At 39.5% G+C, this 25,757-nt stretch overlaps 1 protein-coding gene and 1 long non-coding RNA gene across 2 annotated transcripts in view; one reads left to right on the plus strand and one right to left on the minus strand.

The window, feature by feature from the left end:
• PIP4K2A (phosphatidylinositol-5-phosphate 4-kinase type 2 alpha) overlaps positions 1 to 11,629 on the minus strand; it is a 65,599-nt gene extending 53,970 nt beyond the window's left edge. Inside the window, exon 1 of the mRNA XM_014067705.2 lies at positions 11,152 to 11,629. Within this exon, the coding sequence (XP_013923180.2) occupies positions 11,152 to 11,292 (141 nt within the window). The 5' untranslated portion in view covers positions 11,293 to 11,629. The remainder of the gene's footprint in view (positions 1 to 11,151) is intronic.
• On the plus strand, positions 11,259 to 24,406 carry LOC148045793 (uncharacterized). The gene is made up of 3 exons (XR_015696331.1): positions 11,259 to 11,344; positions 22,834 to 22,959; positions 24,301 to 24,406. It is a non-coding gene; the product is annotated as an uncharacterized LOC148045793 (long non-coding RNA).
• The last annotated feature ends 1,351 nt before the right edge of the window (positions 24,407 to 25,757 follow it).

Here is a 25,757-nt window from a genome sequence, read left to right on the forward strand (position 1 = left end):
CCATTCTCCACTGCGCGTTCAGGACAGGAAAATTAGTCTGTGTGACTATGGTAAAAAAATACCAGCAATTCAGACCTTCCAACTTCTCGCCCAAAAAAAAAAAAAAAATTCTCGCAAAGTTTGAAGTAGTCCCAGACTACTTTTATTGTCCTGCACGTGGCAGTGGAGAATGGATCAGGAAAGCAGGTTAGTGAAGGGATGTGGCTGCCTTGGGAGGGGTGGGAATGACGGACTTGTGTGTGTGTGTAAGAGAGAGAAGGAGAGAGGGGGGAGACATGGAGAGAACTTTGCTGCCAGCCCTGGATAACTCTCCGAGGTTGGATCGGATCTCCCTTCCCTCTCTCTCTCTTACATACACACCATTCTTTCTTTGGGATCATAGCATAGGCTCCCCTCCCAAGATTGCAAGACTGAAGGTTTCTGATGGAGCATTTTGGGAATATGTGTTGTGCTGCAATCCCAATAAAGAATGAAGGAAAAGGGAGAGGAGGCCAGCAGCTGGGGAGGTCCTCTGGAGATCTGAGCCAAATTACACAGCCTTCGTTGGCTTAGCGGATTAGTGGACAACAATTAAGGAGCTAAACCTCCATGAGGTGACCGGGAAAGGGAAGGGCTGCCTCCTATACTGGCTGCGCCCATCCCTTCACTAAGGCTTATTTTCAGGGAGGGCATTAAAGGGCTAAACCTCCATGAGGTGACTGGGAAAGGAAAGGGCTGCCTCTTATGCTGGCCACACCCACCCCTTCACTAGGGCTTATTTTTTGGGGGGAGCATATATTTAGGCCCACCCCAAAAATCAACCTCAAACAACATTATTCAGATAAATACAAATGCACTGCAACAACCCAGAAAGCCCCAAAAAGGAAAAAGGCCACTTATGTAACATCTTTGAACAAAATGGATATCCACAGAAATGTGTCAAAAAGGGCCTGACCATTTAATCCAGTTTAGTAAAATCAATGTATGAAAAAGATAACATCGCCATACATCCAAAACATTTTAGAAATAACCAATGGACTATTGCAATCACACAGCATCACCATAGCACACCAACCAACCAAAGCCCTCAAAACATTTTAAGTAAACCACAAGACTAGAGAGCCCAAAAAGAAAAAAACAGGAGGCATCTACTACATGCAGTCTAAGAACTATAATAAACACTATGTAGGATAAACAGGGAAAAGATTTGAATAGTGCACCCATGAACATCAACTAGCAATTAAAAACATTAATCCCACCACACAAGGAAAGATTCAGTCATTGTTTCAACTGGGAAGCTATGAACATCCTATATCAGATTTAAAAAGAAAGAAAAAAGTTAAGGAATTCCTAGAGGCCTGAAATTCAGACAAATCAGTCATTAGTAAGACACATAGAGATAATCTAAATTTATATATTATTCAAAGGAGATGAAAAGAAACCTAAAAAGGAAACAAAAAGACCAGAACACACCACCTCGAGCACCCTGTACCCAGATAAGTGGGAATTAACATCAGAAAACAATTAAGCAAACAGAAATGATATCCTAATCAAGGAACTATCAAAAAGAATACTGGCATTGTGCTAGCCCCGTCAGTCAAGGAATTCCAGCTGGCAGGTTCCAGAAGAGGAGCCTTTTCAGCCATGGCTCCTTGGATATCATACTCTCTAAGGTGAGATCTGCACGAATTCTCCTGACCTTCAGTAAAGGCCTAAAGATCAGGTTTTGCCAGTTGACCTGGGGTCCCAACGGGGAGCGGGGATCACTCTGGAGATGATTATCAGACTAAGAGAAGACCCAGGTTCTCAGTGTTCCCTTCTATCTTTTAATGATAAATGGTTTATTGCACAGTCAGCCAGATGTTCAGACTGGATTTGACATTTTTATCCACTTAATTGAGTCGTTCCCAAGAACCTGGGATAGGAAGATAAGGATTTGATGGCGTTATAGGTATCATCACAGGGTGTAAGCTGTTCCAAGTAAAGCTGCCTTTTGCAATTGACTGATAGTGAATTTGTCAATGTTGATAGTGTTCAAATGTTTGCGGGATGCACCTAAGGCATCTATGACTATTGGTGCTAGCTTTGCTTTCTTTTGCCACAGTTGCCCTATTTCTGTTTGCAGGTCTTTATATTGATAAGTCTGTGGTGTTAACAAAAGCAATAGCACTTAGACATAGCAATAGCACTTATATACTGTTTTACAGTGCTTTGCAACCCTCTCTAAGTTTACAGAATCAGCATATTGCTCCCAACAATTTGGATCCTCATTTTATCAACCTCAAAAGGATGGAGGGCTGAATCAACCTTGAGCTGATCAGAATCAAATTTCTGGCAGTGAGCAGTGAGTTCACCTGCAATACTGCATTCTAACCACTGTGTCACCATGGCTCTTTGTTATGTTGTATTACGTGATAGGTGCCTGTCTGTCCCACAGCACTTTAGCTTCTTAATTTTCTATTACTTTTTCTATGTTATGGTCCCATCAGTTCTTGACTGCAGGCAAATGATATTTCTTGCAAATCTTCCAATGCACCATTGTTGCTACTTTGTCATGCTGTGGTTTACAGTCAGTCTGTGCAATCTTCTTGCAATCTTCTTGCAGCAGATAACCAGGTGGTTCACTGTTTCTTCAGCTTGTTTGCAGAAGCAACAGTTGTTGTCTGTTGCTGTTTTCTCAATTCTGGCTTTGTATGTGTTTGTTCTTAAGGGTTGCTCTTAGGCAGCCAGAATTAGCTCATGTTTCTTTTTCAACTTTCCTGCTCTTAGGTATTGCCAGGTCTTGTTATTATCTATTTTCCCCACTATTTTTTAAATGTATTGGCCACGTAGAGCTTTATCTTTCATACCTCTTTTTTGTTGTTCATTTGGTCTTTCTTGCAGGCCAAGTTTGGTCTCAAACTCAATAAGCTTTTCTGGTATACTAGCTTTAGTGCATCTTATTCACTATCCTTCAGATACTGTTCCAATGCCTTTTCTTCTTCTTGTCGGATTTGCAACATAATGCCCATATTTTCTTTGGCAAGTAGAGTCAGTCAATACTGCTGCACAAATGAAGGACATAATTCATTATCATTATTTGTCTGGTGTTCCTATCTAGATTTTTCAATTCTACTTTTTGGCCAGTCTGCTATTGTTTATCAATAAAAAATTTAAGAAACAAACAAGGTGCTACTTATCACCTATAAAGCCTTTCATGGTAGTGGGCCTGGGTACTTGAGAGACCGCCTACTGCCAATTACCTCCACCAGACCGATTCGATCGCATCGATTAGGCCTCCTCCGAATTCCATCTTCCAGCCAGTGCAAACTGGCAACTACCCGGAGGAGAGCCTTCTCGGTGGCTGCTCCGTACCTTTGGAACGAACTCCCCGTGGAGATTCGGACTCTCACCACCCTCCAATCCTTCCACGCTGCTGTAAAGATCTGGCTGTCCCGGCTGGCCTGGGGTTAAGATTATAGCCCCACTCGAATTGTGCGATTGTTGTGTTTTTCTTTTTTTAACATGTTGTATTGTCTATTGTTTGTTGTTTCCCCTTCCCTTTTGAATTGTGAGCCGCCCTGAGTCCCCTTAGGGAAAAGGGCGGCATACAAATAAAGCAAAAGTTAAAAAAAAAAAAAAGTAAAAGTAAATAAATAAATCTGACTTAAATAAATTTAAGCTTTGGGATATCACTGATACATCATGTCTATTAAGTTTCGAGATCTTAATTTTCCCTGCAATGCGATTTTTTATACCTACAGGAGGTGCGCAATTCTACAAAGAAAGTTTTTATATTTCCTTCACAATTCTCTTTAATATTTTATGATTTAATATTTGAAAATGGCATCTCGGTAGATCAATTCTGTCCTACTTTAAGATGCAGTACAGATAGTTCCCAATTTACAATCACAATTGAGCAGCAAATTTCTTTGCTGAGAGATATTTGTTAACTGAGTTTTGCTCCATTCTTTGACCTTTCTTGCCACACTTGTTAACTGAACCACGGCAGTTGTTAAGTTAGTAACATGGTTGGTAAATGAAACTGGCTTCCCCATTGACTTTGCTTGTCAGAAGGCAGCAAAAGGTGATCACGTGACCTCGGAACACTGAAAATGTCATAAATATGAATCAGTTGCCAAGCACTTGAATTTTAATCGTGTGACCATCAGGATACCGCAACAGTCATAAGTGTGAAAAATGGTCATTAAATCACTGTTCTCAGTGCTGTTGTAACTTTGAACAGACACTAAACTAATTATTAAGTGAAGGGCTACCTGTATGTGATTTACTTATATTGGTTTCCAAAGGAAAATGTCTATGGAGATTCTCAGTCATCCAGGTCATAGTTGCCCCAAAGATGTATTTTCAAGAGAGGCAACGACTTTCTGGTTTTTCTTTGAAGATATTTCACTTCTCATCCAAGAAGCTTCAGCTTCAGTCAGAGCTGAAGAAGCTTCTTGGATGAGAAGTGAAATGTCTTCAAAGAAAAATCAGAAAGTCCAGTTGCCTCTTGAAAAAGCACCTTTGCGTTTCTAAAGGAAATGCAGCAACATGAAATTTAAGCAACATTTGCAACAATGACTAAGTAATTAGAATTCAGAATATTCTAATTTAATCTGTAAGAATGACCAACCTAATAATCTATTTTGACGGGCGTTGTAAGAGTTAACTTGATTTCATATCTGAAGGGGCATTGTATCAGAGAATTCTGAATTACAACTATTTCTATAAACTATTAGGAAGAAATAGATGGTCTTCTCAAATAAGCTTGGCATTAGACGCAAAGGGAGAAAAGGCACCCCTCTGAAGTACTTGAAAACGCTTTTAATTTATCCTATACAACAAAGAGGAAGATGGTGTATGATTTTCTGCCATCCATTCTAAACGTCCTTTGCTTTTGTAGGACAATTCATAGTTCAAAAATCAATACATTTATGCTTCAGGAATTAGGTTTATCGTTATAACATTACAGAATGGTTGACAGTTCTTGAAGTATCTTTCTAAAAAGAATGGGTCTGGTTTGTACAAAAGAATCAGGATTTAGAAACATTCCATTGAGATATGAGTCACCACTGTCGGAAGACATCTCAACGAACAAGCATAGACAACAACAACTATGAATAATGAAAGTGTGGTCCTTTGACTAGTCTTTCAAAGGTTTCTGAAAAAGCAAAGAACAGAAGATTGCCCAAAAGTGCTGTGAATGGCAGCAGTCTCCCATGGGTTTGAGCACCAAGAGCCGACACTTTTGTTCTCAGTAATAGTTGAGTCTTTATAAAGCAATAAGCCAGCCAAACTCATTTTCCAATCACATTTAGAAATGTTCAATGTAACCATTTTATTGCTATTAGAGACCTTCAAAACAGTGAGTTGAATTTTACATCTGGTGAGTTTTATCTTAAATCTTTGGATTTAACAAATTTTAAACAGATTTAAGAATTTAAAATAATATATAATTGACAGAAGGCATGCACGCGCGCACACACACACACTAGAATTTTGGTATAAGAAAGTTTTAAATAGAGCTGTAAGATTTGGAAAAAATATAATTAAATAATATATTCATGGAAAATGATTGAAATGGAAGCCGACTCACATTAGAAACTGAGGCTTGATGAAAATGGAAAAGGACACTAAAGGGAACTAAAGGACCAAGTAGAAATGGCTAAGCTAAAACTTTTGGCTATAAATGACTATAACTTTTTGTTATCTTGAAAAGTTTTTGAAAGATAGACTTAAATATTGATAATTAATATCTGAAACGGGATACAAATTTCAATGAATAAATGGAAGATAAAAACAACTTTAAGAAATCTTTTATCTGATATGGACATTACAGAGTTTTTAAGCCATGAAAGACAAAAATTGAAATTACTAATACTAACAGGAATACAATAAACAAATCTAGAAAAGGATGTTTCATTTGTAACAGTAAACGAGAGTGAAAGTGTATGTCAGGCACAAGCAACCAGAGTTGCTTACAAATAATTGAGGTAAAAGTTTTATTGACTTCTATCTATGTTACAAGAATTTTCCTAGACTGCTTGCCTTCCCCTGGGAATGATCAAATAATGGCTTTATGAATCTTGGGGGAAGTCAAGCTTATGTGTTTTGCGGCTGTGCAAAGACTCTAAGCTAGGTCTCACTCCTTCCAGCCCACGGTATTAACATATTCTCATTGTGACGAAGCTGAAAATTATTTCTTTATTTTCTTTGTTGCCTTATTTTACTTTTTTTTTCTGTGCCTTCTGAACTTCTCTTTTATAAACTAATTTATCTTTATTATGTTTATTTGTATCAGGCCAAAGAAACCGAGAAGAATATGAGTAGTTAGTTTAGAGTAGTTTCTTTATTCATCTTCCCAGACTAAAGACTTATCTGTATAAACTATTTGATATATTGTGCAAACCAACTGAGGGGAGGAAAGCCTTTGTTCTTTTCCTGCCTATCGGTTCCAAGATATATTGTGTCTTTGCTCCCTGAATCATCCCCTCCCTCGTGATTCTGGATTACATTCCACCATAACTAGAAATGTCAACAAAGTAATTTAAAAAAAGGCTTTAGACTATTAAGATGACCTATTCAGATGCATGCATGTATGTATGTATGTATGTGTATGTATGTGTACATATGTGTAGGTATGTGTATGTGTGTGTATATATATCCATGTAATTGCACTAATTATGGGAAATATTTAGTATAAGATATTAATCAAAGCTATATTATCAATGACAAAACCAGACTGCTTAACATGAAATAGTTTGTCTCTAAAGTCAAGAATTCTTATTTCATTAATAACTGACCACAGAACTATAAAAATATTCTTAAATTTTGTGGCAAAATATTTACTAGTCTTTTGGGTTTCTTTTGAGGATCTAGTACTGATATATTCAGAAGAATCTTTACCACTGATTTCGATTTTTTTTAAATCAATCCCACATATGAACTTTTAAAATTTAGTTCAAGGAGGCATTTTTATTTATCCTTGGACTATTAGATCTGGAATGCAAAAGTCCATATGGCCACTAGATGGCAGTTAAGAACTGTCACATGATGCTTCATTGGATTCCCCCCCAAGCCCAAATGTGATAGTAATTTTCTAAACAAGTAGACCAATCTAATAAAGTATGTACTCTCAAAAGCTAATCTTTATTTTAAAAACTCAAAGACATTTAAATAGCCATTGAATGAGTCAGTATTAATTACTTTAGGATACTGTGTGTTTACTTATGTTAGCTCAGCAGCTGTTGTAGATTTTGCAACTGTAATTTTATTCTGGACTGTATTATGTTACTTTATCTCAAATTGTCATGAGTATATATTGAAGATGCAGGAAATCAGTAAAAATGTACTGTTATTTTTTAAGCAAATAATTCTCTTGCCTTTTTTAAGCCAACACCCACAGTCAATATTCAGTTTTCAATCACTGACATACTAAAGTATTCAATACTTTAGGACAATTCAGACACCAAATCCAAATTTCATAGAATGATATGCCTTTAACTGACATTTAAATACTGTACTTAATGCATTATGTGTCCTAGCTTGATGTGAATCCTCACACATAAAATATGGAAAGGGAAGTGTAAAAAAAACCCAAAAACCAATTTTGTTGTATTTAAGTACAATGACAATAAAGATTATACTTATATACCAAATTATCGAGAAGCCAATGTATGCAATACCAAACAATTGTTAGCTTGATTTTGTAAAAGTCTTGTTTAGAGTTGTCAGCAAATTCATTTCTTGCCAACAAATATCTAAGAGCTCGTCAACAATCTCCCATCAAAAACACATGGATACATTTAGTAATTCCACACTAAAGGAAATGTCCTCTAAAAGGTAAGTACAAAGTAAGAATAGGTGATCAGTTCTCATACTTTTATGGAGGGGGAATCCCAAATACTTCACATTTACTTTTTCATTTGTTTATTTGATGTGAGATATAAATAATTTGACAGAGATGAAACATTTAGGATAACACAAAATAACTGGTGATTAGGATGGGCATTCCAGCATGAGAAAATATGAAGTGATGAATAGAGTTGAAAAATCTACAATATATTTGTGCTGCCTGAACTATTAGTGGCAGAGCAAAAATAGAATTCAGGACTGTACAAAGCAGCAATATAAAAAAAAAGGGTAATACACTGAACAAAAAAGAGAATAACACGGTCATAATCTCTGCGCAACTCTGTAATCAAATACGCAAGATGTTTAGGCTTTGGCTCCTATCAATTCCAGTTGGTGGCAAGGTTTACAGGAGCTGTTGTGTGAAAATGTAGAATTGTTGAGAAAACAATTACTTGCCAAATGAATATACTACTTTGAACAGTTGAATTTAACTGAAGATAAAAGGAAAATTTAACTCTCACACCTCCTTTTCTCATTAAAGGTAATACTTGATAGTGAAACCAGTAAAATGTATATTTTGAGGTTTACCTTTAATATTATTACAATTCAACATATACTGTTTTCTGAATTATGAGTTGAGTTTCTTTTCACTTATTTAAATTCAAAACTGAAGATGCTGTATAAAATGCATTTTCCCAGATGTACCAGGTTCTTAGCACTGTATTAACTCTGGAAACTCTCCATAAAAATTTAATTCATTATAAGCAACTTACAACATTACTATTACAAATAACTGTTTACACAATCAATTATCAGAAACCATCCTCCAGATCTGCTCTCTTCTCTTGAAAATATAACAGTATTAGACTTAATGGAAAGTTTTCATGCAGATTTCCTCCTTTTTCATAAAAAAAGTCTTGTTAGAAATTTCAGCAAAGGACAGTGCAAACTAATATTCATGTAACTTTGAGGGAAAATAAAATTCTGCTTATGCAATGAAAGGTTAATGTTACCCTACTTTTGATTTCTCTAAATCCTCTATTTGTATTTCAAGAAGAAAGAAAATGTCTACTTTAGAATCAGAGGCTGAATTAGCAAACTTCCTCAAACCTCCATATTCATGTGTGGTATGAGCAAATATGTGCACATATACATACATTCATCTCTGCTCAAGGAAAATCATCTATTGTATTTTATGTATAGCATTGTCAAATTAATCACAAAACCAATAGTTGGCTACCAGTTCAGCCTACAGCAGTGGTTCTCAACCTTGGCCTTTTTATGAGGTGTAGACTTATGTTCCAGAATTCTACACCAGCCATGTTGGATGAGGAATTCTGGGAGTTGAGGTCCACATCTCTTGAAAAGGCCAAGTTTGAGAAACAGTGGCCTAGTGTTTGTGAAATCATAACTATATGTGATGTGAAAGTTGCCATTTCCCTCAAGTTAAGGAAGTTTTATGTTTTGAACACCCCTTTGTATGAAAGTTAATCATGCCCAAGCATTTTCAATATAAGCATTCAATGAATTTATCTGTACTCATATTTACAGCAGGGCACAGGACCAGCTTTCCAGGAAAAAGAAGACAGTGAATTAACCAGATTTTAGAATCAATGTGCAAATACCAAATATAGCTTCTACTAAAAGATGTGGCAGCTAATATATGTGGACATACACATTATGCAATAAAGCAAATTCTCATTATATTAAAGTCAGACAATACTACTAGGGGGGGAGCACATGATTTGTGCTCTATTAGCTATTTCTTTAAGCAGCTTTTCCCCCTTTAATGAGATGTTAATTCTTGTGCTGAATAAAAAAAGGAAACAAATTTCAAAAGTTCACAAGAAATAGCCCGCCATAATCTTTAGAACCAATCTTTGTTGCCACTCTGAACAAAACCCTGCATATTTGGTCTATGTGCACACATGCGCATACACACATACTCACAAACACACACCTGCAGTATTACTTCCCCTAACTAGGTGAATATAATTCTCATACAATTACAATGACACACTTTCTATACCATCCACATTCTGTCATTTCTAACAGCTTAGATCACATGAGTTTCATCATTATCAAAATCATGTTATCTTCAATAGTATTTTTCTTCTGTCAAACTACATTTTACATTTCTTTTCTCTCTGGTCTCACTAGCATAATACTGCATAGTTAAATGAACTGTTATTCCTAGCTGAGAAACAGGACACTGCAGTAGTCCAAGACAGCACATTGCCATCACCTTCTCTACTATAGCGACTCTACCATATTTTATCCAAGACATTCCTTACTGCTCTGCTTCCAACTCCATGATCCATTGAATGTACTGGGGATTAGAATGAAAAGTTTCCCAATTCCTCTGCACTGTTTTATGACTGCTTTTGTAGCAATACTATGAAAAATACATTCAAATGGGGGGGGGCACTAAAACCATTAGACAAGTAGACATTCAATTATGTGCTGTCTATCAACCATCACAACAAATATGCATACTGTGACATGTGCACTGGGTTTGGACCCCAGTGTTCTCTGGGTGAAGATGACCCCAGGAAATTGCATAAAAATAGTTATTTGTCCAACCAAGATAATGTCTGTATAGCATTATGAAGAGTCATCTTTGGGTGCTTATGGCAAGCACTAAAGGAAATATTCTAGCAGCTGATATTTAGCCCTTGCTTGAAGCAGAATTACTTATCCTACCAAAATACTGACAGTATCATAGGCACTGAAGGCTTTGCAAAGATGCAGCCACGCATAAGAACAGAAAAACAACGGGAAGCTGCACACCCACAGCTGTTGACATCCCAAAGGAAACATGGCACTGCATTAGTGAATCCAAGAGGTTATCTATGCTTTCTGCAGAAGAGCATCTCTTTCCCCGGAATGAAATTTTGTATCCTCTTTCAATCAACTACACCGATCCTGTTATGGAGCACCGCTACTTCTGAATTCCTGCAGATTAGTCTAAATCCGAGGTGTGAAAGAGCAAGATGGCCCTGCAAGATTGGGGGGAGGGAGGGGGGAGTTGCAGTCACAGGGCAGCAGCAATTGATTAGAAGACGAGAGCTACATCAACCCCATCACACCTTTCTAATGAAAGGAGGGAAATTAAGGCAGGCGGCAACACACCTGCAAAACCGAAGGGAATCCTCCTCCCTACCTGACGGCTCTCCACAGGCGCGGGACTATAGTTCCCATCGTGCTTAGCCGGCAGCTAGCCGGGTCTGATGGACTATCTCCGCAGCCCCGTTGCGCCAGGAGGGGGGAGAAACTACAGCCAGGAGAGCCTTTCCCGCCCCCCGGAGTCGTCTGCGCGGCAGCGGCGTCTCTTACCGAATGGTTCACTCCCCACATGAGGACGCTGAGCAGCGGATCGCTGGCCCGGAAGAGCTTGACTTTCTGGGCCACGAAGTGCTTCTTCTTGGTCTTGGTCTTACTCGCCATAACGGACACGATATTACCCGGGGCCGCCATGGGAGCCGCCGAGGAGCAACCCAGGAGGAAGAGGAGGAAGAGGACGGCGAGGGTCAGTGCCCCGGAGCCGCCAACGGGCAGGGGAGGGAAAGGAAGAGACGGCGGGAAAGGAGGGGCCAGTAAAAGCAAGCAGCCCTGCTGGCTGGCTGTCTCTCAGGCAGCAACACGTCGGGCGCTAGCGCGGCTGCGGCAGGGAGCGAAGCGGCGGGTTAGTCCCTGGCACGGCTTCTGCTACTGCTGCAGCTGCTGCCCCCGCAGGGCGATACCAAGAGCATCCTAGCCCGGACGCTCGCACCGCTCGCTGGAAGGGCCTGCGCTCTCCCTCTCTCTCCTCCCCTCGCAGGCCCCGCCTTCCAGCCTCTGGCCGGGAGGAGGCGAGGGCGGGAGGGCGCCGTCGTACCGCCCCCTCCCTCTCCCGGCCTTCTCTGTATCTGAGCGCCCCGCCTCTCTCCCCCAAGAAGACGCATCGCTCTCAGCGCGGAGTTGTAAGGCTAGAAGATCCAGCCGAGGCGCGCGCCTCCTCCATGAGAGCATGCGCAGAAGTTCAGGGCGTGCGCGGCAGGAAAAGTGAAGTCTTCGTGGCATTCTCTTTGCCCGACGTTGGGTCTTGCTTTCTCTTCTTCCCTCTTCCTAGGGCAGGTAGGGGATGCAGGGTAGCGGATGAATGACAGGCTTTCATCACCACAGCCCACAGTGAAGGGATTTGTCTTTTTTTTTTTGTAGCCAGATAGTCAAGTAAACAATGGGTAAAGGCTGCAATCCTAAATCCAATTCTTAGGAAGAAATATTATAAGAAATATATAGGATTCAGATAATACTGCTAAACCATAATGGTTTGAAATTAGGGTACAGTGTTAAGCCAACAATTATGGTTCATGCAGTAATCTATAATTTATAATACAGTTTCTCAACCTTGGCAACTTGAAAATGTAGAGATTTCCAGAATTTTCTCTGCACGCTACCTCCAGTAATATTGATGTACAGCTCTGCAGTGCATTATAAAAACTCAGTTCAATATACCAGTGATGGCAAACCTATTGCACATGTACCACAGGTGGCACGCAGCACCCTCTCTGGGCACGCAAGCCATTGCCCCAGTTCAGCTCCACCATGCATGCATGTGCACCTCCCGCCGGCCAGCTGGTCTTCATATTCTGTTGTGCATGTGTGGGGTGGGGCATGTGCAGTGGGTGTGCACGCATATGCAGGGCACATGCAGAGACATGCATGCATGGCGGTGTGGCACATGCAGTGGTGTGCATGCATGCATGGGGCATAGCAATGCACAGAGGCATGCGTGCATTGCATTTTGGGGATCCAGGCACGCAAATGCGCATTCGTGCACATGCGTTATGAGCACTTGGTTTGGAAAAGGTTAGTCATCATTGTAATATACCATACTTAAACCAGACTTTAGAACAATTTCCAGGCCTAGCCCAAATAAATTCATACAGTGTATCCTAACTGGCCCCCTAGGAAATCTCACTGCATTCTTCATCGTGATGAGGAAGTAAACTATATGGGATGTAATAATATCCCGTTTAGACAAATTGCAGGCTTTAAAATTTGTGGAACAATTTATCTGGAAGCATCATGGATACATATGTAAGAACAGAAGCAGGTATGAAATGCTGAATAGGTAAAGCAACTCTGCCTTCTAACAAATGCACTCAATATGGACCACAGATCCACTATAATCACAGCAACCAAGATCAGCTCATTTAATACCATTGTCATACTAACTGCTATCTATGTCAATGAGACCTAGAAATCTACAAGAAGAATTCATAAGAGCAATGTCTTTCAACAATATTGTCTCAGAAAGTTCTTTATATCTCATATCGGTCCCAAGTCACAAATGAGGAAATACTACAAACAAACAATTCTTGAAGACTCTTGAGATAGTCATACAATGCAGAACATGCTTTGCTGGACATGTGCTCCAGATGAGTGAGCAATGTCCAGCAAAGATTGCAATCAATTGGGTACCACCAGATGGTTGGAGAATAAGAGGAAAGCTAAAAAAAAATCTGGTGCCAAACATTTCAGGAAGAACATCAACCTTAAATGGAAAGGTGAGATGTAGTCAAGTCTGAAAATTGTAGAATATGCTTGTAGTCTAATGTGCTTGGCACATGATGCAATCATGATAATAATAATAATAATAATAATAATAATAATAATAATAATAATAATAATAATAATAATAATAATAATAGGTATATAAATAAATGTGGATAGATTGCACCATTGTTATCTGATTCAACAAATGTTACAAAAATTCAGTGTAAACACTACTTACAAACTATCAATGAAAACTGTGTTCAGCCATGGTAGTAGTCATAACCAGGGTTTGCAAGTCACATTAACGAAGTTTATGTCTGACACTGAGTTAAAACCAATGAAACAACATTTGTAGTAAAATATACGAGGATTGCACTGGTTGGACACAGAGCTTGTCAGCTGGAAAGTTGCCAGCTGGGGTTCTAGATATGAGGGTTGCTCAATGGGTGAATTCCCTTTACTTGCCCCAGCTACTGCCCAGTTAACAGTTCTAAAGCATGTACATATATACATAAATTATGTATTGGTTCCACAAAACACCATGCTGCTCAAATAATAAATGTGGCATTTACTTAACTGCATTAACAATTGTCACTGCAGGCTATTGGTGTCTCCCATTTTAGCACAGTACTGCATTACTAAATCATTTTTATTGAATTACTCTGCTTAATCCAGAACAGTACTATTTCGGCTGTTCTGAATGTTCCCTGATATTATTATATTTTGTTACAGCATGGGTGCTTTTTACTAGCACCCTATTCAAGTCTGATCCAAATTAAACTAGTGGTGCTGGTACTAAGAACCTGCCAGTCACGCATATACCAATATACTAGTATGGCAATGTTTTTAAGTAATTCTATGGAGGATCTTCTTCCATTTCTCACCAGAGTGCGTTAGTGTTATTATGCTGTGACCTCCTAAATCTTGACAATTTCTAAATTGATACTTGTTTTACTTATGGATGTATAGATAGTCCTCAACTTACAATCACAATTGGAACTGGAATTTCCATTGCTAAGCAAAGCAGTTGTTAAGTGAGTCGTGCCTGATTTTATAATCTTTTTTGCCACAGTTATTAAGCAATTCACTGCAGTTATTAAGTAAATCAAGTGGTCATTAAGCGAATTTGGGTTCCCCCATTGATTTTACTTATTTGGAGCCAGCTGGGAAGGTCACAAATGCTGATCATGGGTTCCAGGGATGTGCAATCATCATAGTTACATGCTGTTGGTTGGTATCTGAATTTTGATCACAGGTGTAAGGATCTATTGTAAGTCATACTATTTTCAGTGTCTTTGTAACTTTGAACAGTTGCTAAGTATAAGTCAAGCATTACTGCATACATATGAAACTGAATTGCAGACAATTATTTTAAATAGGCATGATTATATTTGGTTAGTTGTTAATAAGTGTTTACTAATTTTATTGGATGGATGTTTATCTAGCTTGGACTTATGTCTTGTCAAAAAAAAAATAGCCATTATTATTATGTGGCTAATGTTTGGTGATATTCACAGCCTTTGGGGCTGGCTGGTAGCTCAACAGCTCGAGTCCTAACCAAGGACCTGGGAACTGTTAAAGTAACATTGGAGGATATAAGCTGTTCCAAGTAGGGTGGTTTTTTGTAGAATTATAATTATAATTATTATACAATTGTATCACAGCGGCCAGTTGTTTTGCCAGATTTGGCATTGGTTACTAGTCGGGCCCCACCCAGGGGCCTAGGACGTCGTAACGTATTTTCGTAATATGCGTGCAGATCCAAGCAGTGCGGCTTTTTGCATTTGACTGATGGTGATTTTGTCAATTTTTAACTGTTTTAAATGTAATTCCAGTGCTTTTGGAATAGCACCCAGTGTGCCAATTACCACTGGAATTACCACTACTGGTTTGTGCCATAGTCGTTGAATTTCGATTTTTAAGTCCTGGTATTTTGCTATTTTTTCATGTTCTTTCTCGGCGACCCTGCTATCACCTGGTATTGCGATGTCTATGATTGTGACCTTATTTTTCTCAACCAGTGTGATGTCTGGTGTATTATGCGCCAGTATTTTGTCCATTTGTATACGGAAATCCCACAAGATCTTGGCCATCTGATTTTCGGTGACTTTTTCAGGCTGATGTTCCCACCAGTTTGTTGCTGTTTTAATATTATAATTTTTGCACAAATTCCAATGGATCATTTGTGCTACTGAATTGTGCCGCAATTTATAATCAGTCTGTGCGATTTTTTTACAGCAGCTGAGTATGTGATCAACAGTTTCATCAGCTTCTTTGCAAAGTCTGCATTTGGCATCATCAGAGGATTTTTCTATTTTGGCCTTAATGGCATTTGTGCGGATAGCTTGTTCTTGCGCAGCCAGGATTAGTGACTCTGTTTCTTTTTTTAATGTACCTGTTGTTAACCATAACCACGTTTATTCACTGTCCACTTTATCTTTTATTTTTTCCAGAAATTGGCCATGCAGTGCTTTGTTCTGCAACTCTCCATTCTTGATTTTATCACATCTTTTCTGTATTCTTGTTTTGTCTGTTGGGCCTTCAGTAGATTTTTGTTTTTTACTTCGATTAATAGATGTTCTTGACTTTCTTTTAAATAATCAGCCAGTGCATGTTTTTCTTCTTCAGCTGTTTGCTTCACTTGTAATAATTGCCACCTGATTTTCGGGGCAGGTACAGTCTATCAGTATCACCACGTGGATGTAAACTGTAGTGCATTGTCATTAGTTTCCTGGTTTTTCGGTCCAAAATGTCCAAATCAGCTTGTATCCAGTTAACTATACCAGCTGTGTATCTTATAACTGATATTGCCCAGGTATTTATGGCATTGATTGTATTTCCACCATTTAATTTAGATTTCAAAATTTTCCTAACTCTGTTGGTGTACTCTCGCCTGACAATAGTTTTTACTTCTCCATGCTTGATGTTATCCAACTGCAGAATGCCTAAGTATTTGTAGGCTTCATTTTCTTTGCATTTAATTAGTTGGCCATTGGGCATTTCAATTCCCTCAGATGCAGTGATTTTGCCCCTTTTTATGGATACAGTGGTGCATTTTTCCATGCCAAACTGCATTGAAATATCGGTGCTGAATACTCGGACTGTGTTTGTCAATGATTGGATTTCTATTTCTGACTTTCCATAGAGTTTCAAATCATCCATATATAGTAAATGCGAAATTTTTTCAGCTTCTTTGGCTGTTTGGTAGCCTAATTTCATTTTTTTTAAGATTACTGATAGTGGAATCATTGCAATGATGAAGAGAAGAGGTGAAAGTGAATCACCCTGGAAAATTCCTTGCTTGATATTATCCATTCCTTAGATCTCATTCCCTACTGCCAACAGTTCTCCATTGTTTCATCGCCTTTTCAGTAAAGGATGTAATATTTTTGCTAATGCCAGTTGTTTCTAAGCATTTTATGATCCAACTATGTGGCAGTGAGTCAAATGCCTTTTTGTAATCAATCCAGACCATATTCAAGTTCATTTTTCTGTTCTTACAATTTTCTAATATCATTTTATCAATTAGGAGCTGATCTTTTGTGCCCCTGCTCCTTCTTTTGTTGCCTTTTTGCTCTACTGGCAAGATGTTGTTTGTTTCCAAATAATCCATCATGTTATCTGCAATAATGCCTGTGAGTAATTTGAAGGTTGTTGGCAAGCATGTTATTGGTCTGTAGTTTTCAGGTGTTGTTCCTTTAGTTGCATCTTTCTGAATCAAGTATGTTTTTCCAGTTGTCAACCATTTATCAACTTGGCCCTTTTGTAAAATTTCATTCAGTTGCCTGGCCAATATTGCATGTAAACTGGTCAGATATTTGAGCCAGAAACCATGTAATTGGTCCTTTCCAGGTGAAGTCCAATTCTTTACCTTTTTTACTCAATTTTTGACCATCTCAGTTGTTATTTCTAATACTTGCATTTGTTTGTTGCCAATGCTTTTCTCAAAGTCATGTATCCACTTTGCTTCCTTATTGTAATCCTTTGCATTTTCCCACAATTCTTTCCAGAATTCAACTGTGGCCTGCTTTTCTGGTTTTTCACTTTTGGTGTCATCATTCACATTAAGACTTCGATAAAAACGCTGTTGGTCTGATCAAAATTGCTGATTTTGTTTATATTGGATGATTCGTGCCTCATATCTTTCAATTTTTGTAGCTGTTGCTGTTATCTGCTGTTTTACAATCTCTACAGCTTCATTGATGTTTCTTGTATCCAATCTATATCTTCTGATTAGCCGATCTATGATTTTGTTGTTTTTAAGCCGTTGCTCATGCATGTTCTTTAAGTTACGAGCATCTGCCTTTAATTTTTTGACCTTTTGTTCTAATCAGATTTTCCACTTTGGCTTTGATGCTTTTTCTGTTGTGTGACTAGGTACTTTGATTTTAATGCCTAGTTCATTAGTGACTATTACATCTGCGCTGTACATTAACTGGTTCGTTTCCAAGATGGATCCCGATTCAATTGTTGAAAACACTGCATTAACCATTTTCATGATAAGGGGCCAAATTTTTCTTAGGCACAGTTTTTAGTGATGGTAAATGTTGCCTTTCCTCATTAAGCAGAAAATGCTCCATGATCTTATCCTTCAATTCTTTTTGTTTTTGAGTTAGTTCATCAGTTGGTTCAGTGATAACTGGTTCTAGTGGTGGTGGTATTATTTCCTCCCCAAAAACTTCTTCTGGGAGTTCTACTATAATGTCTTTAGTTGTGTCTTGAATATCAGTTATTTCCGCTTGTGACATTGTTTTTTTGGTTTTTTTTGGTTTTGCAATTATACAATTGTATCACAGCGGCCAGTTGTTTCGCCGGATTTGGCATTGGTTACTAGTCGGGCCCCACCCAGGGGCCTAGGACGTCGTAACGTATTTTCGTAATATGCGTGCAGATCCAAGCAGTGCGGCTTTTTGCATTTGACTGATGGTGATTTTGTCAATTTTTAACTGTTTTAAATGTAATTCCAGTGCTTTTGGAATAGCACCCAGTGTGCCAATTACCACTGGAATTACCACTGCTGGTTTGTGCCATAGTCGTTGAATTTCGATTTTTAAGTCCTGGTATCTTGCGATTTTTTCATGTTCCTTCTCGGCGACCCTGCTATCACCTGGTATTGCGATGTCTATGATTGTGACCTTATTTTTCTCAACCAGTGTGATGTCTGGTGTATTATGCGCCAGTATTTTGTCGGTTTGTATATGGAAATCCCACAAGATCTTGACCATCTGATTTTCGATGACTTTTTCAGGCTGATGTTCCCACCAGTTTGTTGCTGTTTTAATATTATAATTTTTGCACAAATTCCAATGGATCATTTGTGCTACTGAATTGTGCCGCAATTTATAATCAGTCTGCGCGATTTTTTTACAGCAGCTGAGTATGTGATCAACAGTTTCATCAGCTTCTTTGCAAAGTCTGCATTTGGCATCATCAGAGGGTTTTTCTATTTTGGCCTTAATGGCATTTGTGCGGATAGCTTGTTCTTGCGCAGCCAGGATTAGTGACTCTGTTTCTTTCTTTAATGTACCTGTTGTTAACAATTATTATTATTATACAATTGTACTGGCAAGATGTTGTTTGTTTCCAAATAATCCATCATGTTATCTGCAATAATGCCTGTGAGTAATTTGAAGGTTGTTGGTAAGCATGTTATTGGTCTATAGTTTCAGATGTTGTTCCTTTAGTTGGATCTTTCTGAATCAAGTATGTTTTTCCAGTTGTCAACCATTCATCAATTTGGCCCTTTTGTAAAATTTCATTCAGTTGCCTGTCCAATATTGCATGTAAACTGGTCAGATATTTGAGCCAGAAACCATGTAATTGGTCCTTTCCAGGTGATGTCCAATTCTTTACCTTTTTAACTCGATTTTTGATCATCTCAGTTTATTATTATTATTATTATTATTATTATTATTATTATTATTATTATTTCTTTTATTCATTAATCATAAAACTCAGTCAAGTGAACATTTAAAGATGTGTCGCAAATACCATTGACTGGTGCTAATGGTTGATATGGGTTGCTGCCAGTATCCTCTGTATCAATCAAGTATCTTCTTAAAATAAATGATGTTCTTAGTAGCGCAGTTTTTTGCAGTTCCACTGGTCTTATTGCAGGAAGCTGCAATTTCTTGAAGTGTTTTGTAAACTTCTTGGACATGGTACCAAGTGCTCCAATGACAATGGGTATTACTATTACATGCTTCATCTATAGTCGTGTAATTTCGATGGCCAGGTCGTGATATTTCATTATTTTTTTTCAGTTCTTTTTCTTCGACTCTGGCATCACCTGGTACAGCAATATCAATAAACTGTACGCTTCGGCCCTCGACAACCATGAAAACCGGTGTATTGTGTTCCAAATGACCATCCGTTTGTATTCGAAAGTCCCACAAAATCTTCACCGTCCCATTTTTGGTGACCTTTTCCACTTAGTGCTCACATGACTTTTTGGATACGGGTATGTCATATTTTTTACATAATGACCTGTGGACTGATTTAGCAAAAAAATAAGACATACCTGTATCCAAAAAATGTTGTTATTGTTGTTGTTACTATTATTATTATTACTATTCCATTGATGTTCCATTGATTTCAACTGCCAGGAAAGAATTGTGATCTTAAGGAGTTCTTTTAATACAGTACTCTCTACACTTATGAAGTCCAGGCTTTAGTTACTAATGTTCCTTCTTAATGAGTTCCTCAGAAGCTAAACTTAACAGTTTCTTCATTTTATTTCCCCATTCCAAAAAAGTTGGTTGGACACTATTATGAATCCTTTTTGACAAATAAGGCATCATTTCTGTAAGATAAAATGTTCACTATATCTCTAGGGCCGCCTTTATGCCTGTAAAGTGCAGAATATATTGTACACTATGGAAATGGCTTGGGATTATTTGTATTCCTATGTGGAGATAAATCATAAATTATCTTAGAGGCTATGTAGAATATAGGGCTAATGGGGTAATAGGCTAATGAAAACCATGGTTCACCATTACAGACAACATATTATTTGCTACTTTAAATTATTTGTAAAAATAATAAGGGCAGGATACAAATAAGTAAACAAACAAGCAAATCTAAGAACGGAGTCAAAATAAGGTACTGTATCCATGTCTTTAATCTTCTGTCATCTATAAGGTTTGCCCTTTGCAGACTACTTTATAAGGACAGCCCACTCTGTACAGTTAACATTGCATTGAAATAACCCCTAAAGTTAAATTTGAATATATTATTAGCCCTTATAAACTTGTAATGGTTTCTGGAACTAAGAAGGACCAAATATATCTATATCTATATATATATTATGAGTATGCTAAATGCTGCTGCTATTTGCTTCTGCATTGGGTTTTTTGTTGTTGTTGTTGTGGTTTCCTCCATTCCATGCCTTCCTAGATTTGCAGATGAAGTTGCTGCCAGCTTCCTCTGCAAACCAGTAACAGGTCAGCTCTCAATGTTTGCAAACTGCAGAGGAAGTACTGTACATTTTTGTTAAGGAAGAAACTGTGAGTCAATGCAATTATCAGGTCTTTGATGTTAATTGTCCTGTACTGTTACCTGCTGCCTTTGACAGGAGGGTAATAAATACCCAACTCCATGTGTGCTTTTCCAGCAGTTAAGCCCAACTGTACTGAGATGTACATTGATGATAACATGTATATTTATTAAGAATACTGTGTATTTTCAATTCACCGGGCTGGTTAAGATCTAACCAAGATCTAATATCTTGTTATGGAAACAAACTTCAATAAACATATCAATTTCATCCAAAGAAGTTACTTGGTTTTTGTTAAAGAATTTTTTTATCAAGATTCTTCTGTATCTTAAGCCTATCTTCTGGAGCATTGTTTATACTTACCCGTTTGGTATTGTTGGAAGAAATGTCCATCTGGGTTCAGTTCCAAGTGGAGAGAAAGACATTGGAAACATAGAGGCTTATTGGAAAGATGGTTTAATGGTGAAGCAGAACCACAAGCATGTGTGATTCTGGACAGCTGACCACATAGAGTGGAGAATGAGTGGTATTTATACTCTCTCTTGGGCCTTGCCCTTGAGCTTCCTGTTCCTGTGGCAAGGGCATGTATTTTATTGGTTGCAGTCAGACTCCCATGTGGAGTCATGTTTGTCCGAATCAAGTTGGGTTGAACTTTGCTGGGTGATGTAGTGAAAGGCTTGGTTGTGTCATGTGGTGAACTCTGCTGATAGATAATCCTATTATGTCCTAGATGGTCATGAGGTCTTTTGTTTTGTAGATAGGCTGGCCCAGTCCTCAATGAGCACCAAGTATCTGCTGAGGGCAGGGAGCTGCAAGGAGCTGCTCTTTGTCTTTAGAAAACATGTTTCTCCTTTTCTCATCCAGATAAATATAATATTCTGCCTTTTTAATATTTCCTAGAATATTTTATTCTTCTAGGAGAGGGGTTTCTACAATATCATCTGCAAATTTGATTAGTTTCCCCTCTATCCCCTCATCTAAATAATTGATGAAGGTATTGAAGAGTACCAGCCTAAGACAGAACCCTGGTGTATCCCACCACATATTTCCTTGCATGTAGATGCAGTTGCATTAAGGACTCCACATTGAATGTGGTTGGTCAGCCAGTTAGGAATCCATCTGATGGTGATGTTGTCTAACCTACATTTTTGTATCTTGTCAAGCAGTATGTTATGGTCTACTTTATCAAATACCTTACTGAAATTCAAGTTATATCCACAGCATTTCTCTGGTCCACTAGTTTTGTCCGTTTATCAAAGAATGCAATAAGATTTATCTGGCATGATCTGTTTTTGACAAACCCATGTTGGCTTTTAGTTATGACTTTATTTGCCTCTGGGTGTTTACAGACTCATTGCTTGAATTTTCCTAAGTATTGCTGTCAGACTGATAGGTCTGTAGTTTCTTGGTTTCATCCTCCCCCCCCCTTTTTTTTTTGAAGTTGGGAACTACATCAGCCCTTTTCCAGGCACCTGGCAGTTTCTCAGTGCTCCAGGATCTTTGAAAGATATGGTGAGACCACGCCTGCCAGTTCCTTCAGAACCCTGGGGTGTAATATATCTAGTCCTGGTGATTTAAATTCATCTAGGGTGGACAGGTGCTTTCTTACCATTTTCTTGCCTATTTTAACTTGTATTCCTAACCTGTTTTTACGGTACTGTTTTTGACAGGTTGGCCTGTTTTGTTCCTTTTGTATAAAGACAGATACAAAAGGCGAGTTAAGCAATTCTGCTTTCTCCCTGTTGCTCATCACCGTCTTGCCATTTTCTCCCATTAATGGACCTATCTTTTCTTTGCCTTTTTTCTTGTTTTTACATGTTGAAAGAAGCTTCTTTTGTAATTTTTGACTTTTGTTGACTTAGTTCATTTTGAGCCTTAAGCTTTCCTGACTTCATTATGTAGGCCCAGACTATTTGTTGATATTCTGCCTTAGCTATGTGTCCCTCTTTCCACTTTTTATACTTGTCCTTTTTATCTTTCAGTTTATCAGAGAGTTCTTTATGCAGCCATAAAGACCTGACCTGACCCTGCGAGACTTATATGTGTTCTGGTACACCCCTGATGCCACAGGCTTGCCTGAGGTCTGGGCTGAGGACCTTCTTGAAGTGGTGAGATTGAGGTTGAGATTTGTTTTATTTATATGCCGCCCTATTCCGGGAGGGACTCAGGGCGGTGAACAACTCAAAGGGGGGAAAGGGAACACAGAGTACAATACAAGTAGTTAAAATAGCCAAGAATCACACAGCCACACAGGTCGAGAGGGGAAGGGAACTCATCAACCCCAGGCCTGCCGGCACAGCCAGGTTTTGACGGCTTTTCGGAAGGCCTGGAGAGAGGTGAGGGTCCGAATCTCTGCGGGGAGTTCGTTCCAAAGGGCCGGAGCTGCCACAGAGAAGGCCCTCCCCCGGGTGGTAGCCAGATGGCATTGGCTGGTAGATGGAACCCGGAGGAGGCCGACCTTGTGTGATCTAATGGGTCTTTGGGAGGTAATTGGCAGCAGGCGGTCTCTCAAGTACCCAGGTCCAATACCATGAAGGGCTTTATAAGTTACGACTTTGAAACGTATCCGGAGACCGATCGGTAGCCAGTGCAGCTCGCGGAGGATAGGTGTAACGTGGATGTACCGAGGTGCACCCATAATCTCTCACGCGGCTGCATTCTGGACGAGTGGTGGATGAGGAGATGTTCTGGCCATTCTCTCAGCTTCCAAACTATCTCCAAAACTCCCAAATTAGTTATTTAGGGAGCCGGCCTGCTTGTATCAGCGCCTTAATCTCGGATTTAGCTTCCACTCAAGCCATGTCTCTAGTAGGCCCCACATCATTTGGACAAACTCATTGGCATCTTCCAGCTCAGGGGCTTCTTTGTCATGAAGTTCTGTTATCCAGTCTGCCAGCTGGTTTCTTTTGAGACCTATTTTTTTTCATTGGAATTGTGCTAGACAAGACTTTTATAATCTCACTTTTCAAAATTTTCCAAGTTCCTTGGATTGCTTTCTCCTTGAGCATTCTTGTCCATGGATTGCTTACCAAAGTTTAAGCTTATTGAAATCAGTTCTCATAAAGTCCAAGACTCTAGTTTGATTTTGTTCTATTGCTTGTGCTTGCATAATGTTGAATTAAAATATTGTATGACCACTTCTTCCCAAGGTTCCTGTAACTTCAACACCATCTCTCATCTGTTAGTAAGAATTTAGTCCAATATGACTAAGCCCTTGTTCCTTCTCTATTTTTTGGGAGAATTGAATAATTTCAATACATTTAAAATGCTAGTAATCAACATTGAAAATAATGTTCATATATTCTTAGCTTACCTTTAATCTAACACATAAAAATCTATTAATTATAAACAAATCATAACATTTAATAATTCACAATATTTCTCTAATCAAATCAAATGGAATCCTCAAAGTCCAAAGTCAAAACTTCATTTTCCTCCTTTTCCTATAGGAACTCTAACTATGATCTCCAAGCCACAAGGAACGTACTGAAATCTGTAATTAAAGCAGTCAATTTTGCCATCTCTAGCTCCATTAGTTTCAAATTCTGTTCTTTCTGTTGAATACTGGCTTGCGGGCGGAGCCGGTTCAATGTCTTCCCTGATTGGCCGAGACACTCGACGCCCCATTGGCTCACTGCTCAAACCCGGGGGTATAAATGTTTGGCGCGAACCACGCCAGGTTAATCATAGTTTACTCTGCTAGAATAAAGGTTGCTGTTTTACTACCTTCTTGTCGCGTCCTCCTCCTTCCGCTCCAAGATGCAAAACTGGCGACGAAGGTGGGATGAGATTCCCGTGACCACAGAGAAGAACAAACCAGCTTGCCTCCGCGTTTGAATCATACTTTTCAGGTTAGGAACGCCGGCAGCGAACAAAAATCTTCTCTGTTTCTTCTTTCCTTTTCCCTGGCTTTTGCATCAGAATGGCAACAGCGCTTCCTCCTTTCGCGCCGTTTGGGTCTGCGGGAGAATCCTGGGACGGCTTCATGGAGCGTTTTGAATGCTATTTAATCGCGTCAAAGAACAGGGCACAGACTGACGAGGAGAAGTGCAGCTTTTTCCTGTCTTGCTGCGAGCCCTCTATGTTTGCTTCTGCGAGAGCCCTGGCCGCTCCGAGGCCAGCTTACAAACTTGGGTGGGACGAGCTAATGTCCAGGTTGAGGGACCATTACGCCCCCTCACCTTCTTTGATTGCTCGTCGGTTTACTTTTCGCCGCCGAGTGCAGAAGCCCAGCGAATCTATCAGTCAGTTCCTCGAGGCATTGCGCACAGTGGCCGCCCAATGCGATTTTGCAGACCTAGAGGAGAATCTTGTGGAGCAGTTTGTATGCGGGGTCCGCGACGTACAATTGCGCAGCCGTATGTTCCGGAACCACAAGATTACTTTGGCGCAAGCTGTGGAGACTGCGCGAGCAGCAGAACTTTCCGAACAATCCACGGCCGACATGGAACGCCTTCAGCTGAAACCTTTCACGCAAACCGCTGCGGGGCCTTCCAATCAGACGAACCTCGTTGACGACCTCTCCCCCACGGAAGACGAGGAGGAGGAAACCGTCGGACAGATGAGGACGCAGCCGAAGCAGAGGCCACACCAGCAACCACCGACGTCCGTCCAGCCAGCTTCAAACATGCCTTGCCGTGGATGCGGCGGCCGCCACAGCCGCGTATCTTGCCCGTTTCGTTCCGCTGTCTGCCGCCGTTGCCGAGGAGAAGGACACCTCGCCAAGGTTTGCCGGGCTCTCTTGCCAGCCCCATCGTTCATGCAGCCCAGCAACCAGCGTCAGACATTGCAACGCCGCCAACAACCACGTCCAGCGAGGCGAGCTGAGGACTGCTATTCAACCCACCAGCTCCCTAGTGCTGAGTGCGTAGTCTATCAGGCTTCCCACGTCCCTGCCGGCGGTCGC

This window comes from Thamnophis sirtalis, unplaced genomic scaffold (assembly GCF_051295495.1).
Source record: "Thamnophis sirtalis isolate CommonGarterSnake01/CBP01778 unplaced genomic scaffold, rThaSir2_p1.2 scaffold_4, whole genome shotgun sequence".
Lineage (NCBI taxonomy): Eukaryota > Metazoa > Chordata > Lepidosauria > Squamata > Natricidae > Thamnophis > Thamnophis sirtalis.